We start from the raw sequence: 18,273 nt of genomic DNA on the forward strand, positions 1-18,273 counted from the left end.
GAGCTATGGACGTGCCCCTTGACGACATCCTAGTGGCTGCAGGATGGACGAATGAAATAACGGTCCACCGGTTTTATAACAAACCTATAACCGGACTGGGGGTGTTTGCACATACCATTTTAAGTTCTGTCCCTTAGTTTCCCCCCCAAGGTTGGGAGGGGTAACTTTTTTTTAAACTTTTCGTTCATTTAAAGCATCAGTTCCTTTACTTAACTACGTAATGTCTGAATGCTTTAATGATTACACGCATCCATGGTCAATCCATTCAGTGTGTGACGCCTGGATTCGTAACCGGCGTAAAATCACAGAGCTTTGAAATCTTCACGTAGTCACTCACGTGACTCCGAAGTAAAATAGTAAGATTAAACGAGAACTTACCAGTTTGAAGTTTGATCTTGATTTTATGAGGAGTTACGATGAGCAATTACGTGCCCACCGCTCCCACCCTCATATTATCAAGGTCATGTGGAAGTTCAAGTTTTTCACAATCTTACTATTCTCAGGTCTTCTTTTTTATCTGTGATTTAACACCGCTGCTTTGAAGATTGACGCGCATGCAGACGGACGGCCCTTCTTCACGTAATCGCTCATCGTAACTCCTCATAAAATCAAGATCAAACTTCAAACTGGTAAGTTCTCGTTTAATCTTACTATTTCACTGATGTCAATGTTATTTCATTATGTTAACAATCACACTCTGAACAACAAGGATAATTTCTGCTGTCTCGTTTCAACACTTAACTGTTTGCTTGTACTAAATAGACAGCTAGCAGCAACCTGAAGCACAAAATCGGCAAAATTTCTATCACCTTAGATAAACATATCCTGGATATCTGGAACAATAAGTTGCCCACTCTAAAATTAGTCTTGACTAATGCCTCATTGTTGCACCCAGTGCTTAACTAGTGGTGCAGTGTTGATTGATGAAGAGTTTTTTTAAATCTGCTGCTTATTTTTGCAATCCAATTATGTATTATTCAGGGTGTCCAGTCTGTTTTCCACCCTCTGCTTAAATCTAAACCAAACTTCAACCTGGTCATATTCCTTCTAGTCATAGTTTCGATTGTCAGTTTTTATCCAGTCACATGGCGTTAAGATAGTCTTCCCTGCATAGAGTCTTGAGTGTTGTCTTTAAGCTGCTGAATGCAGGACTTGTACATTAATTTTATTTCCAATCTAGTGTCACTGGCAATACCAGCATTTGATACCTGTTTCTATTTGCCTCCTGAGAGATTGGCAATTAACAACTGGCAGCTTTGATTTGCTCCTCTCCTGGTGAAGATATTTCCACTGCATTGTTAGGTTGGAAGCAAGCGTTCAAATGTTTCATCCCATACTATTAAATGTGCATGATTCATATTGACTATAAAGTGCTTAGGATAGTGAAAAGCAGGGTCTAAATTGCAAGGATCTGAAGAAGGGTCTCAACCCAAAACATCACCTATTCCTTTTCTCCAGAGATGCAGCCCGACCCGCTGAGTCACTCCAGCATTTTGTGTATATCCCCGGTGAAAATCAGCATCTGCAGTTCCTTCCTACATATAATTGCAAGCCTAGTTTTTACATTTTTATTCTTGTTTATTTTATTGTAATCATGCATTGTATTTCTGCTGACTGGTTAGCATGCAACAAAAGCTTTTCACTGTACTTTGGTAAATGTGACAATAAACTAAACTAAACTGAAGAAAGGTCTCGACCTGAAATATCGCCATTCCTTCTCTCCTGCTGAGATGCTGCCTGTCCCGCTGAGAAGGCAGATTCGCCACTGCCATCCCTGGGGAAATCCAGGTGGACAATAAATGTTGATCTTCACAGAAATGGTCACATCGTGATGAATAAATTTCATGAAAAACTTCTTGACATTTGTCTACACTGAGCTCAAACAAAAATTGGTGCATGTGATGATATTCAGGGGATGAAATACATAGTCAAACTGTGTGTACAAAAAGGAGGAAGAGGTCCAGTTTGTTCAGTGGATGGCACAATAGCTCACTCAGTAGACCTGTTGCCTTGCAGTGTCAGATACCAGATTTCAAACCTGATGTCCAGCACTGCCAGTGTTGTGTTTGCACATTCTCCCAGTGAACATATCATTTCCCAGGAGACATTGTACCCATGAAAATGGCAAAATCGAAATTACTGTAGATAAAGGCCAAATTCTGGAGGCTTCAGAGATGAGCCAATAGTTTCTTGGTTCTGCTGCACAATTCTAACCCCAAGATGGTATCTTCCCATTCCAGGTTGCAGCAGCACCGTGGTGGCTTCCTGTTAAAGAAGCCAGCTGGAAACATCCTGAAGGTCCCGACTCCAACATTACGAAGAGGTAACTCTGACTCATTAGCATTCCTTGTGCCCTGGAGATCTTTCTTCCCTCTCATCTTCCTCTCTGTGTTTGATGCAATTTAAAAAGTGACAAAATCGTTAAATGTCATTCCTCCATTTTCTCTCTGCTCCTCATTTTATTCCTGCCCAGGCAATAGTTCGCTCTGTTACTTTGGAAGTTACAGTTGATCTGGGGAAGTGAGAAACAACATTTAACATTAGTTTCCATACAATCTTCCATTCGTTGTTGATCAAAATTGGGAGTGACACAAGCGTTTTAGCTAGTAGGCTTACTGCTTCTCATCTCCAGTACTCGGGTTCAGTCCTGTCCTTGCAAACTGTCGGTGTGAGTTTTTTTCCTTTGACCACATGTGGTTCTTCCAGGTTCTCCGATTTCCTCTTAATTCCTAAAGATGTGCAGAGTATAGGTTGACTGGCCATTGTAAATTGCTTCTGGTGCGTAGGTGAGTGGAAGAATCTAGGGAGGAGTTGATGAAAGTACAGGACATCAATAAAATGGGATTATTGCAGGATTAGTATAAACGGAGTTTGATAGCATGGATTTAGGGGGCTTGAATGCCTTATTTAGTGTGGTCTGACTATAACATTTTACTTGTTTTGCAGGGAATCTGGTAAATGTGGGACAACTGCAAAGAAATAGTGCCCCTAAAAGCTGGGATGGTATCAGATGACATAACCTTGGTGCCTGCTTGGTAATCTTTCTGTGTAGTTTGCACCATGCACAATTAGTGAGGGAGAGAAGGAAGTAAGGTTGAAAATGATTTTGCAAGTCTGGGTTGCTGCACTTTGCTGAGCTGGGAATTCTGTGTGCTCCATTTCTTTGAATTAAAAAAGAACTCATTAGAATATCAGCAGGAGGCCGGGAATATGGATGAATGCATGTTAGAGAATTATATATTGTACGGCTTGAATCCTCAGTAGGGGAATTAGCCAAAAGGTGTTGAAAATATATTTAAATCTCATAAAAGGCATAAAAGGTTTGCCAAAATATTGTTCTGTAAACTACACACTTGTAAAAACTACACACTTGTAAACTACACACTGTAAAAACTTGCAGCAAATTTGTGTAGGCTGCATCACCTGATCATTGGTTCAGTAATTCATTCCAAACATTACATGCAATGTACTTGTTACATCAACCTGATCCAACGGCTGATGTGATTTAGAGTCCCCGAGTCGTCCAACACAAAAACAGGCCCTGAGCCCAACTCATTCATGTCAACCAAGAAGCTCCACCAATTTGCTTGCACCCATATCACTCCAAACCTTTCCCAACCATGTGCCTATCCGAATGTCTTTGAAATGTTGTTATTGTACCTGCCTCAGCTATTTCCTCTGGCAGCTCGTTCCATATCCCCACCACCCTCCGTGTTCAAAAAGTTGCCCATTGGATTCCTATTAAATCTTTCTCCTCTCACCTTAAACCTGTGCCCTCTAGTTCTTGATTCCCGTACCATGGAAAAAAGACTATGCATTCACCCTACATATTCCCTTCATGATTTTATGCTGAGATAAGATTAATAAGATGATTCCTCAGCATCCTAAAATCCAAGGAATAAAGTCCTAGCCTGCCCAACCCTCCCTGTAGCTCAGGCCCTCGTGTCCTGGCAACATCCTTGTAAATCTTCTCTGCACTCTTTCCAGCTTAATAATAACGTTCCTATAGCAGGGTGACCAAAACGGAACATATTATTTCAGGTGTAGGAAAGAACTGCAGATGCTGGTTGAAATCGAAGGTAGACACAAAATGCTGGAGTAACTCAGCAGGACAGGCAGCATCTTTGGAGAGGAGAAACGGGTGGCGTTTCGGATCGAGACCCTTCTTCAGATTGAAGAAACGTCACCCATTCCTTCTCTCCACATTACTTCAGGTTACAGCAAAAAATCTGTACGCTGCAACATGACGTCCTAACATAATGTTCCAACCTTTCTCAAATTCCCAACTAATTTGTTGCTTATCTAAGAAGCTTGGCAATGTATCAGTTGTATTTGCTGTTTAGTATTTCTCAGCATTCTCGGCTTTTCAAATGCTAGATTTGGCTCATTGTTTTATACAGGAGGAAATAGAAAAAAAACAACTCATTGTCAGCCAATCATTCTGTTCATTTCTGTTGATTGCGCCACACATAGAATTGAATAGGATGCTTCTCGGTAGTTACAGTTTATTTTGTTAAATGAAGAACACAAACAGTACGAGGAGACATTGCAATCTACAAAAGGAGGTCTTCAGCAACAGTGAACATTTTAATAAAACGTACTGCAGTTTTTGCTCCTAGTTATGAGGATAGCAATGTATGTAAATCTGCAAATCCCTTTCATAGAGAGGTTGTTGAACCTTTCACCTGCACATTATGTCTCTCTGAGTTAAAATACAAGTAAAGTAGAAATTCACCGTAAACATCAAAGTGCTGGAGGAACTCAGCACATCAGGCAGCATCCATGGAGGGAAATGGATAGATGTGTCAAGACGGGATCCTCCTGAACTTGATTTTTTGCTGAAGATTCCAGATGATACTCTGTATCCAGAAATTCAACTATTCCCATTGCTGATTAGAATGGAATATTTCGCCTGTTGCCATAATCGCATGTTTCTATATTTGCCTCAATTCTTGTTCTGCTCCCTACGGATTTTCTGCTGGAAGTTCAGAACTGACTGGTCATCCATTTAGTGAGGACTCCAGGACAATATTCTGTGGGTTATTTATATCAGTGGAAAACCTACAACATCATATTTGTGCTTAACTACAGATGGATCAAGTTTTCCCCTATTTCCCTCCACCTACACAAATGTAGATAATAACAATTTGTTGAAAAAGTAATTGGCAGCTCTTTGCCTTTAAAACCCGATCCAGTACTGACTTCATTAATTCACCAAGAATGACGTCTTCAAGTGATTTATTTCATTTCCACAGAGAAACTCCACTGTAATGTTAAAATTGTACAAGGCATTGGTGAGGCCAATTCTGGAGGATGGTGTACAATTTTGGTCGCCTAATTATAGGAAGGATGTCAACAAAATAGAGAGAGTACAGAGGAGATTTAGTAGCATGTTGCCTGGGTTTCAGCAACTAAGTTACAGAAAGGTTGAACAAGTTAGGTCTTTATTCTTTGGAGCGCAGAAGGTTAAGGGGGGACTTGATAGAGGTCTTTAAAATGATGAGAGGGATAGACAGAGTTGACGTGGATAAGCTTTTCCCACTGAGAGCAGGGAAGATTCAAACAAGAGGACATGACTTGAGAATTAAGGGACAGACGTTTATGGGTAACATGAGGGGGAACTTCTTTACTCAGAGAGTGGTAGCTGTGTGGAATGAGCTTCCAGTGAAGGTGGTGGAGGCAGGTTCGATTTTATCATTTAAAAATAAATTGGATAGTTATATGGATGGGAAAGGAATGGAGGGTTATGGTCTGAGTGCAGGTAGATGGGACTAGGGGAGAATACGTGTTCGGCATGGACTAGAAGGGCCGAGATGGCCTGTTTCCGTGCTGTAATTGTTATATGGTTATATTTATGCATATTTTAATGCAGATAATGAATATCTTCTTGTTTCTTCATGAGACTTTGGCTCTGTGCATTACTCATTAAAATCCAGTGAGTTTTTGTTGAAAATGATTAAGAATTATGTTGTTATTAGAGTCACAGAATCAGACAGCAGGGAAACCAGATGAAATTTGGGTCTGCATTCCACGGGATGCAAATTCCGGCCTCTGGATTACTGCTCCTCTCCATATTTGAGACGGATTTAGGTCTATCGACTGATAATACGGCCAAAATGCATGGCAGTTATGGTTGTTACAACATCCTTTTGTTGGAATACTGTATGTGATTATCTGTATTAATGGGCTTTGCTCTGTCTCAGGATGGATCACCCTGTTGTGCACATCTCCTGGCACAATGCAGTGGCTTATTGCGCTTGGGCAGATAAACGGCTGCCCACTGAAACAGAATGGGAATATGCCTGCAGAGGTGGACTTGAGAACAGGTAATTCTAAGATTTATTTCTATAAATTGTACCAGTGTAATGGACCTTATATGTCTTGTGAGGGACTTTAGGCATAGAAGGCAAAGATTCCTATTGACAGATGAGAGACACTGCCTGACCTGCTGAGTTACTCCAGCACTTTGTGTCCTTCTATGTTTCGACATACAATTTACACCATCTTAAGAAATATACTATTCTTTGAAGATGCGAACATACTGTAGAATTATCCAATTTTGGAAAAATATAAATATTCATAAGGTCATGTGATAGGAGCAGAATTAGGCCATTCCACCCATCAAGTCTACCCAGGCATTCAATCATGGCAGATCTATCTCTCCCTCCTAACTCCATTCTCTCTTGAATCTTGATCTTGAAAATTACAGAAGACCCAGATTTTAAGGTTAGGTTCTCCCCATAACCCCTGACAGTGTTCCTTCAGAACGTCTTGAAACCTGTGATGAGTTGCGATTCAGATTAGTTTCAGTTCTAACAAGACCGGTTATACAATGTTGTACAATGTTTCAAGAAGTTATACAATGTTTCAGGAGGCACTTGTTTGTTTGCAAATCCCCATTGCCTAATTTGACCACCAATATTTTTCATGGGATTGGAAACATTTGTCATATTAAATCACAATGTTTCCAAGTAACTTCCAAACACAGAGCCAGTGTCTTCTTGACTTATGATCTGTAGGCATCTACTGTTGAAACTTCATGATCCGTGATTTATCTATTTTCCACGATAAAGGCATGCATTCAAATACACAATCTGCAATCAGTGATCTTGTTTTCACTTGAAGTATTTACAAGTTAAAGATCAGAAATATCTGAAAAATATATATATTTTACATTTGCTTAATTTTAATTACAAGATGTATTTTTGGTAAGGTTTGTAAGGAAGTAATTAAACAAAATTATCAACCGAGCTTTTGTGGTAATAATGAGAGGGGAGGAAGACCAATTACGTCGATTATTTTTTGAAACTGACACTAACTTTGGGAATTAGGAACTGAGTCTGAAGAAGGATTCCGACCCGAAACGTCACCCATCCTTTTTCTCCGGAGATGCTGCCTGACCCGCTAAATTATTCCCGCACTTTGTGACTAACTTTGGGAGGTGTAGAACTGAACCCAGTTCTCTAGTGCAATGAGACAGTGTCCCTAAAAGCTGAGCGACCATGTAGCTATGATTTTCAACAGTGTATGGCGGCAGTGATTATTGTGAACCGTTCAATGTCTGTAGAACCGGTGGGAATACAATGATTGGCTGTGTCACCCTGAGCTCTGCTGGAGTACTTGGGCTTTTGCAGATTCCAGGACAGAGGCAACTAATCCCCTTCTGGCTCCTCGATTAATTATTGAATCCAGAATCCATATTGAATTCAGCAAAGAGTTCCAAGGCAGATCACAGGAGCTTTATGAAAGAAAATAGGACATCGAGGAGACATTCTGGAAAATGCCCTAAAGCTTAGAAGAAGATGTAGGTTTTAAGTGGTATCCTAAGTGAGGTAGCTGGATGGCATGAGCTATGTAGAAGCCTCCAGAGTTTAGAACTTGAACTATTACAAGGATGGATCTCAGAATGGATCAGGAAGAGGTTAGAATTGGACACATGAAGTATCATGGAAGATTATGGTGCTGCAATAGACAGTGGAAAGAGAGGAATAAAGGTACAGAGTAATTTGAAAAATATTGTTGCCTTGCAGCCAGTATCGATCAGGAAGCATAGTATTGATGAGAGAATTGGACTCCATGTGCAGGCATGGGTAGGGACATTTTGTATGGTCTCAAGTTCACAGACAGTTGTAGTGAGGGGAGCAGCCAGAAGCCAAATCTATGGGTTAATAAAGGGAAAAATTAAGTCTGCGGCAGTAAATATTACAGCAATGATTTGAAGCCATAGAGACATACAGCATGGAAACCAGACCTTCAGCCCGTTGAGTCAACACCATCCATCTGGGACCCATTTCCACATCCCATTTGAATCTCACAACATTCCTATCAACTCCCCCCAGAGTCTAACACTACCGGTGATTTACAGCGGCCAGTTAACCTACCAACCTTCATGTCTTTGGTAGACACAAACTGCTAGAGTAACTCAGCGGGACAGGCAGCATCTCTGGAGAGAAGGAATGGGTGAAGTTTCGGGTCAAGACCCTTCTTCAGGCTGAAGCCAGATGACACCAAACCTCAGGATTGAAACTCTGGTTGTTGAAGTGGTGAGACAGCAACTACATCTGCTGCACTACACTGCGTGCAGTTTCAGACAGATGCGGGGAGGGGATTGGACTCAGCGGTTGGTGTAGAGTTTATGACTATGACTTGCAGACTGTGTTACCAGCTACATAACGTTCTGTGTGGATAACGTTGTCTCTGAGGAGACCTGTACAGGAATGCTGAGGGTCTGTACAAGGAGGGACAGAGCCGGCTGTACTTTTTGAGAAGGCTCCACTCTTTCAACGTCTGCAGTGAGATGCTGCAGATGTTCTACCAATCGGTGGTAGCCAGTGCCATCTTCTTCGCTGTCATTAGCTGAGGCAGCGGGACGAAGGCTGCGGACGCTACTAGGATCAACAAACTCATCAGGAAGGCTGGCTCTGTCCTGGGGACAGGGTTATATTTATGGGAGGTGGTCTTAGAGGGGAGGATGTTCCTCAAACTGTGGAGCATCCTGGACAATACAGCTCACCCCCTCCATGACCCACAAGTCAACTTGAGGAGCACCTTCAGCAAAAGACTGGTTCCACCAAGATGCAGGACAGAACGCCACAGGAGATCCTTCTTCCCTGTGGCTATCAAACTTTACAACTCCTCCCTCTTCTGTCGTGGGGTAGACTGAGACTGACTCCCCCCCCCCCCCCCCCCCCCCCCCCTCCTCCACACACCTCCTCAATCTTTGCACATTCTCCCCTAGCCTTTCCACTCGTCACTTTAATTTCATGCTTCATGTATTTTGTGTGTTTTATGACTGTTGGCAGATCAATTTCTCTCCCGGGATAAATAAAGTTCTATTGTACCCTATGAAGGGAGCTGAATAAAGTAACTTCTCATCCATTACAGTATGTGAGACAAAGAGTCTAACAATATATAGTTGGTGGTAAAGTGGAGCTGAGTAAAATCATTGTTTCCAACAACTGATATCTGGAAATCCATTACAAGTGTCCATCAACTTTTGGGCAAGGAAAAAATGCTACTAACATTTTCAGTTGTTGTCATTTTTGTCTCTCATCATCATTTTATTCAGAATATTGCAGTGTTCACACAGTGATAGATGGGCTGCATGCAATTACAGTTTGAGCCCATTCCACAGTTAGGTATTGAGACATGAACTAACCCAATATGAGCAATTACATATATTCATCGGTTCTAGGAGAAGAATTAGGCATTTGGCCCATTAAGTCTACTCTGCCATTCAATCATGGCTGATCTATTTTTCCCTCTCAACCCCATTCTCCTGCCTTCTCCCCATAACCTCTGACACCTTTACTAGTCAAGAATCTGTCAATCTCTGCCTTCAAAATATCCATTGACTAGGTCTCCACAGCCGTTCGTGGCAATGAATTCCACTGATTCACCACCATCTAACTAAAGAAATTGCTCCTTATCTCCTTTCTAAAGGTACATTCTTTTATTTTGAGGCTATATGCTCTGGTCCTAGACTCTCCCACCAGTGGAAACATCCTCTCCACATTCATTGTCCAGGCCTTACACTATTCAAATGGATTCATATGGCATGGAAGGAGGATGTCAGGGAGATGATTTGGTTCCCATTACTAAATATTATACTTGCAATCTATATGATTTAATTTATTAAGCAGGAGTAGTATGATCAGCCAAGGGAAGACCTATATTAAAGGTAGTTGAGGCCATTTCATTGGCTATATTTAAGAGGGAGTTAGATGTGGCCCTTGTGGCTAAAGGGATCAGGGGGTATGGAGAGAAGGCAGGTACAGGATACTGAGTTGGATGATCAGCCATGATCATATTGAATGGCAGTGCAGGCTCGAAGGGTCGAATGGCCTACTCCTGCACCTATTTTCTATGTTTCTATATTTTTGTCCAAGCTTTTGGTCACCTGCCCTAATGTCTCCTTTATAGCCTCAATTTATTTTTCTCTGTTTGATAATGCTTCTAGACAGCCCCTTGGGATATCTGACTCCATTAAAAGGGGTCCATATAAATGCAAGTTCTTATTGATCAAGTAACAAAGTAGTGGAAGACAAAAGTAATAAACTGAAAGCATTGCTTGGTACTTGGTAGTCCATGAAAATTGTTTTTTTTGTGGCATCAAAAAGCATTGTATGAAATAAACCAAGATTTTTTTTTCCAAATACCAATTGCTGATATTTACTGCTAGCTGATGAATATACAGTGTGTGCGTAAATTAGCTAAATCCAAGGATGATTTGAATTTGCACTTTGCTCCAGAATGCATTCTCTTTCATGTGGTTAATGTGGATCTGTAATGAATAATGTTACAAACTTGAAAAGCAATACATCCCCCATTCCATTTATTTCCTTTATTATTAAGAATGATAGTTCTTTCTGCCTTTTGAGTGTCTCCTCTCAATGGGTGCTCTATAGGCTGGCTAAGAACAAGTAGAGAGCCTTCAAATGACATTCTGAGGCTGGTGGCAAGATTATGAGTGAGAGTTTTGCTTGCCTTTCCTGGGTAGAACTTCACTTTATGCTCCCTCAAATTAGCAGCTGAAATTACCTTTCCAGCACACCATGCCTCCCTCCATTTTTTAAATGCACAACCCCATTGATGTCACAACAAAGCTGTCTTTTGATTTAGACTGTGCGTAGTGCTAGATGAAACAGCTTCATAATTATCTCAAATTAGAGATTAGCTGCTTGTTTACCTTCAAAGTGTGTGAAACAAATACAGTTGATTCAATAGAGAGATGAATAACAGATTAATAAAGCCAAAGGTTACAGCTCAGCAGCGTAATAATCAACTATTCTGTGGGACACCATTTTTCCTCAACCACTAGGTCTAAGAAATGGGATGTAAAAATAGATTTAACATTTGTCTTGTGTGACCCAAGTCTATCATTTGAAGCTGCTGAAATGCCCTTGGCCTGCAGACAAATTAATAAAGGTATAATTGTGGAGAATGAAATACAAAAATAGTACTGACGCAAGCAGTCTGAAGATTTGCTTTGGTCGCATTCGTTATACGATAGATAATGACAAAAGCATGGGGAGGATTTCCCTGCTGCTCTTCACAAAGGTACAGTGAGATCCTCTAAGGCTGCCTAAGGAGACTATAGGGGGCTTTGTTTAATGTATTGCCTGAATAACCATAGCTCACCAACACCCCCCCCCCCTCACCCTAAAACTATACCCACATTTATCTGAGTCTGTGGGAAAATTTACCACTAGCCCACGTCTGACAAATGAAAATAACAAATAAATGACAACAGTTATATCCCCAACAGTTTTATGCAGTAACCAGTATTATCTGTTCAATCAGCTATAGATGTGTCATTGCCAAATATGGCTTGACTAAATTAACCATTTAGTCTTCATGTCTAGGAAAGATCTGCAGATGCTGGTTTCCCAACAGATAGACACAAAATACAGGTGTAGCTCAACGGGTCAGGCAGCATTTCTGGAGAAAATGAATAGGTGACCCTTCTTCAGGTCTCAACCCAAACCGTTACCTATTCCTTTTCTGCCTGACCCACTGAATCACTCCAGAATTCTGTGTCCATTCAGTCTTCACCCTGTTCTCTATCAACATGGTCATAAAGCCGTGCAGCACTGAATGGTGTTACAACAGATGTAATCCAGGAAAATCATGGAGATTAATTACAAACTGGGAGACAGGAAATAGTTGCAGCATTAAAAAGTGGATTCCTAAAAGCTAAGTCATACTTTCTCTGGATAACTTTCAGTAAAGCCATTTTGAAGTTTCATTTCGACATACTGAAAACTTTATTTTGTACTGCTGAATACAAAACAGTTGCATTCACAATCTTTGCATCTTCTCTAGCCACAGGCGAGGTCCCAGAAGATTAGAGAGTGATCAATGTTGTTCCTTTGTTTAAGAAGGGAAGAGAACCATAGATAATCCAGGAAACTATAGGCTTGTGAGCCTCACATCAGTGGAAATGATTCTCCATGATAGGATTTATTTGCATTTGAAAGAGAATGGCCTAACTAGGGACAGTCAGCATGGTTTTATCTGTGACGTATCATGTCCTACGAACTTGATCAAGTATTTTGAGTGATTGATGAATGTAGGGGGTGGGAGATTGCAACCTTCACGTGGTCCGCCCTGTTTCGATGAATGCAATCAACCTGGCGTGCACAATCAAGTAAGATCAAATAGAACAAGTTGTCCGACAACTTTAGGCTGTGCACACCATACGCAAGAAGAAGAAGATGAAGGTAGGATAGTGGATGTTGCCCACATTCAGGAAGTAATTTGATAAGGTCTGTCTTGGTAGTCTCATCCAGAAGATTAAAATGCATGAAATCCACGGTGACTTGATCATTTGAATTTAGAATTGGCGTACTCATAGAAGATAGAGGGTTGTGGTGGGTGTTATTCCGACTGGAGGCCTGTGACCAGAGGAGGTCCCCAGGGATCTGTGGGATCTCTGTTGTTTGTGATATATATATATAAATGAATTGAACGTAAATATAGATGGGTTGGTTAGTAAGTTTGTAGGCAACACCAAAATTGTTATTGCGGACAATGAGGATTCAAACTATACCATGGGATATAGATAAGATACAGAAAGAGGCGGAGAAATGGCAGATGGAGTTTAATCTGAGCAAGTGTGAGAGGTTGTACTTTGAAAAGGGATAGTTAATGACAAGCATCTTAACACTATTGATGTACAGAAGGATATTGGGGCCAAAGTCCACAGCTCCCTGAAAGAGGCAAACAAGTAGATATGGTGGTAAAGAGAATGTATAGTATGTTTGCCTTCACAAGTGGGGGCATTGAGTCAGGAAATTGTGTGGAAAGTGAGTCAGGAAATCTCATCCAGAAGATTTATAGGAGTTTGGTTAGGCTGCATTTTTAGTATTGTGTTCAATTCTGGTTGCAGCACTACAGGCAGGATGTAGAGGCGTTCGAGAGTGTGCAGAAGAGATTTACCAGAATACCTGGATAAGAGGGCAAGAATCAGGGTAAGAGTAAAAAAATAGCAGATAATTCAACCTTAACTGCAATCCGTCTGTCCGTAGCAGAGTAAAACTCCGACAAAGCAGCATCCGATTGTTCGGACATCTGGAAGGTCCGACATTTGGCTCACTCATTAGTCTGGAATGTGTGCTGAGAGTCTAGGTTGCAGGAGATCCTCTTATGTGCCAGTTCCCTACAACAGTCAATGTCTCTGTCTCCATCTACTGATCTGGCTTCCAGCACCATCAGGGCAGAGAACTCCAGAGATTCCCTACTGTCTGAGAGAATACATTTCTGGAAGCCTCAGTTAAAAATGGTCAGACATTTATTTTGCAGCTATGTTCCCTTGGCTGTCAATTTCCAACTGCCCTCGAACTACAGCACCTGTGAACAGTTTCTACCCACTGCTCTTCCTCACAAGATCTGTGAAGCACCAGGTGAAAATCCACCTTTTCTTACTAGATAATGCTGAAAGTACACGACTAGTCCAGCAGTATCTGCAGAAGAGTTGGTCTCAGGAAGAAGTCCGCAAAATGGCTTTCACGTTGAAGCCAAAATGGGGATTGCCGGAAATATTATGGAATTGGAACGTGGCTGCTTTAGCAGAGCTGCCAAGTAGTACGGATTTTCCATATTTTGTACGGAAATGCGATTAGAATACGGATGTACGATTTTGTGTTGTTAAATACGGATTTTAAATACGGAGTTCAGTTCACTCTGAAGAAGGGTCTCGACCAGAAACGTCACCCATTCCTTCTCTCCAGAGTCACTGCCTGTCCCGCTCCAGGTTTAAACGGAGCGCTGTAAGTTTAACGCATGGGAATTTAAACGGAGAGCTGTCGGCTACAGCGCTATGGGTTCTAAAAATAGTGCTACCAGCTGGAGCGCTATGGCCACAGCGCTATGGGTCACAGACTGTTCAGGAAAATTCTCGCATAACAATGAGTCTTGGGAATTCTCTTTCTCAGTGGTAGTTGAGCCTTTGATTATTTTTCAGGCAGTGGTAGAATTCTGGTTAAGCCTAGTGGTGAAAGGTTACCAGTGGGATTGCAGTTACATTGGGATTTTACAGAATGGTGGATGGGCTCAAGGAGGAGAGAGGGAGGGGTGGAGAGAAGGAGAGGATGGAGAGGGGAGGGAGAAGGAGAGAGGGAAGTAGGGATTAAGAGAGGGAGGGAGAAAAAAGGGAGGAGAGGGGGAGGAAGAGAGAGGGAGGGTGGGAGGGAAAGAAAGGGGGAGGGAGAGGGAGGGATGGAGGGAGGGAGGGAGAGTGAGGAAGGATAGAGAGAGAGGGTGCGAGGGAAGGAGAAGGCTTTCTAAAATGGCTACATCATCATCTGGTGCTGAAAGCAGGAAGCAAACAGCAGTATACAAAGAGATGGCAATGAATGCACTGTCAAGTAAGGTGCGTAGAAGACATGTCAATTGGTAGCAAAGTTATGCATTCTTGTCCTCTTACATGGGTTTGACTGCACATTAAAAAAAACATTTATTTCAGCAAAATGGCACTGAGTAAAAATACTTCCTCGGCAAAATACTGATTTTTCAGGTACTAGAATACTGAAATGCTCTGACAAAACTTGGCAGCTCTGCTTTAGGGAATTGCCATTATAGTTTTCTCCCTTCAAAAATGGGTAGAGTACAGTTTAAGTGTTCACACGTGGCAGCTGCTTCCCGAGTCTCACAGATCTGCTCACTCGCAAGCTGCCTGCACAGATAAAGGGAAACAGAGAGGGGTAAGGAGGGGGTGGGGGGCAGAGGAGAGGGAAATACCATGAGAGAAAGAGGAAATGAGCAGGGTGGATGAAACTGTACAGTGGTTTATGAGGGGGTCCCCCAAACTGCAGAATAGCCTAAAAAAAGACACAAAATGTTGGAGTTAGTGGCTTAGACAGCATCTCTGGGCATGTCTGAAGCAGGGTCCCGACCTGAAACATCACCATTGCATCTCTACAGAGATGCTGCCTGTCCTGTTAAGTTATTCCAACATTTTGTATCTATCTTCGGTTTAAACCAGCATCTGCAGTTCCTTCATACACATCTCTGGGCATCATGGATAGGTGATGTTTCGGATTGGGACCCTTCTTCAGACTGATCCATGTTGTCTGAAGAAGGGTCTCAACCCGAAACGTCACCTACTCCTTCGCTCCATGGATGCTGCCTCACCCGCTGAGTTTCACCAGCATTTTTAACTACCTTCGATTTTTCCAGCATCTGCAGTTCCTTCTTAAACATGTTTTCGAGAGATGCTGATAGTTCCTTGTTTCTAGAGAATGGCCGAAGCAGACCACTACCACAGCAGTTATTCAGGCCACAGTTCACAGATTCTCTCTGTGTTGTCCGCCTACTAAAGCACTGTGGTGATTCAATGAAGGCAAAGATAATATCCCATTGGATGTCTTTACAACAGTTCCCATGTTTCTGCATAGATTGGTTACATTTCATAGTTTGCAGTTTTTTATTCCAATCTGTCAGTGGGTCAGAAGTACAAACTTTGTTGTCATCATGCGTGTGAAATCCAATGCAGAAATCATATTGATTTAGGCTATATCACAACACGTCATTAAATTGACTTCCATCAGTCACTTTGAGAGCATGAAGAGCGTGGCTGAGATTCATGGAGGCATGGATAGCCGAAACATCAACTATCCATGTTCTCCAGGGCCTCTGCCTGACCTGCTGTGTTACTCCAGCATTTTGTGTCTTTTTTGGTAAACAGGTATGTGCAATTCCTTGTGTTTACCGTATTTGCACCCCAGCTCTGTTTCCCTTTTGGAAGGAGGTCCTCCAGAAGTGGAAGTAAATATTAAAAACATGCTGATAATGATCCATCTCTGCAATTTCTATGTGAAAATCTAATGCTGTTTTTATTTGTAATCCAGATTCTAGATATCTAAATTCACAATTGATGCCCTTTGATTTCTAATTTCCACGTCCTTCTTAATGCTAGTTATCAGTATTGAATGTAATAGTCCAATGGGTCACCAAGTAACTTAATCTTTTGGCAGCCTGTGTGCATTTACAATCCCTATCTTGTTTTGGGTTATAGAGATATAGCACAGAGACAGGCTCTTTGGCCCATCGAGTCCACGCAAACAATCAAATACCATTCACACTAATCCTGCATTCATCTGTTTTTTATTCACCCCACGTTCTTTTATAGACTTTTAGAGATACCTTTGACCCACTGAGTCCACGCCGACCAGCGATCACCCCGTACACTAACACTGTCCTACACACTAGGGACAATGTTACAATTTCTAATGAAACCAATTAACCTACAAACCTGTACATCTTTAGGGTGCGGGAGGAAATCAGAGCACTTAGAGAAAACCCATGTGTTCATACAGAGAATGTACAAACTCCGTACACATGGCACCCGCAGTCAGGATCGACACCCCCCCCCCCCCAACTTCTGAAATCTCCTTCACCACCCCAACCCCATGAAATTTCTTGCCAGCTTGCTTCCTTTATAGAATATGGAAAGCAGGATGGCAGGAATTATAACAGTTATTATCTTCTATGCCATGTTTGGGCGTACCTGCTATTTACTTCATGGTAATACTGTTAAATGGCTGGGCTTATGCCAGATACCAGTAACTGAGCCTTGAAGTCTGATTAAACGTTGCATAAAAAGTTATTTTGTTTCAAGATGATTTAAAATGGTTAGTATATCAAGTACATCTTCCAATTAATGATCTTGACTGAATAGTAAATTCTGCTCGAAGGTAGACATAAAAAGCTGGAGTAACTCAGCGGGACAGGCAGCATCTCTGGAGAAAAGGAATGGGTGACGTTTTGGGTCAAGTCAAGTCAATTCAAGTCAAGAGAGTTTATTGTCATGTGTCCCAGATAGGACAATTACATTCTTGCTTGCTGCAGCACAACAGAATATTTTAGGCATAAATACAGATCAGATCAGTGTGTCCATATACCATAGAATATATATATATATATACACACATAAATAAACCGATAAAGTGCAATAGGATGTTATAGTTCAGAGTTTGTTTGAAGTTGTGCTTAATAGTCTGATGGATGAGGGGAAGAAGCTGTTCCTGAACCTGGATGTTGCAGATTTCAGGCTCCTGTACCTTCTACCTGATGGTAGCGGTGAGATGAGTGTGTGGCCAGGATGGTGTGGGTCCTTGATGATGCTGCCAGCCTTTTTGAGGCAGCGACTGCGATAGATCCCATCGATGGTTGGGAGGTCAGAGCCGATGATGGACTGGGCAGTGTTTACAAATTTTTGCAGCCTTTTCTGCTCCTGGACACTCAGGTTGTCGTACTAAGCCACGATGCAACCGGTCAGCATGCTCTCAACTGTACACCTGTAGAAGTTCGAGAGAGTCCTCCTTGACATATCGACCCTCCGTAATCTTCTCAGGAAGTAGAGGCGCTGATGTGCTTTCTTTATGATTGCATCAGTGTTCTGGGACCAGGAGAGATCTTCGGAAATATGTACACCCGGGAATTTTAAGTTCTTGACCCTTTCCACCATCGACCCGTTGATATAAACGGGACTGTGGGTCCCCATCCTACCCCTTCCGAAGTCCACAATCAGTTCCTTGGTTTTGCTGGTGTTGAGAGCCAGGTTATTGTGCTGGCACCATTTGGTCAATCGGTCGATCTCACTTCTATACTCTGACTCGTCCCCATCAGTGATAAGTCCCACAACAATGGTGTCATCGGCGAACTTGATGATGGAGTTTGCACTATGACCGGTTTATTTATGTGTGTATATATATCGTCATGAATATAGAGTGAGTACAACAATAGAGTAAGCACGCAGCCTTGAGGTGCTCC

The 18,273-nt window shown here is 41.9% G+C and overlaps 1 protein-coding gene across 2 annotated transcripts in view; it reads left to right on the forward strand.

The window, feature by feature from the left end:
• The window catches only part of sumf1 (sulfatase modifying factor 1), a 107,982-nt gene that overhangs the window by 36,402 nt on the left and 53,307 nt on the right, over positions 1-18,273 (forward strand). For both annotated transcript variants that reach the window (XM_033036761.1, XM_033036762.1), the window contains 2 exons: positions 2,241-2,323; positions 6,204-6,326. In XM_033036761.1, coding sequence (XP_032892652.1) covers positions 2,241-2,323; positions 6,204-6,326 — 206 coding nt within the window. The remainder of the gene's footprint in view (positions 1-2,240; positions 2,324-6,203; positions 6,327-18,273) is intronic.

The sequence above is a fragment of the Amblyraja radiata genome, chromosome 18 (assembly GCF_010909765.2).
Source record: "Amblyraja radiata isolate CabotCenter1 chromosome 18, sAmbRad1.1.pri, whole genome shotgun sequence".
NCBI lineage: Eukaryota > Metazoa > Chordata > Chondrichthyes > Rajiformes > Rajidae > Amblyraja > Amblyraja radiata.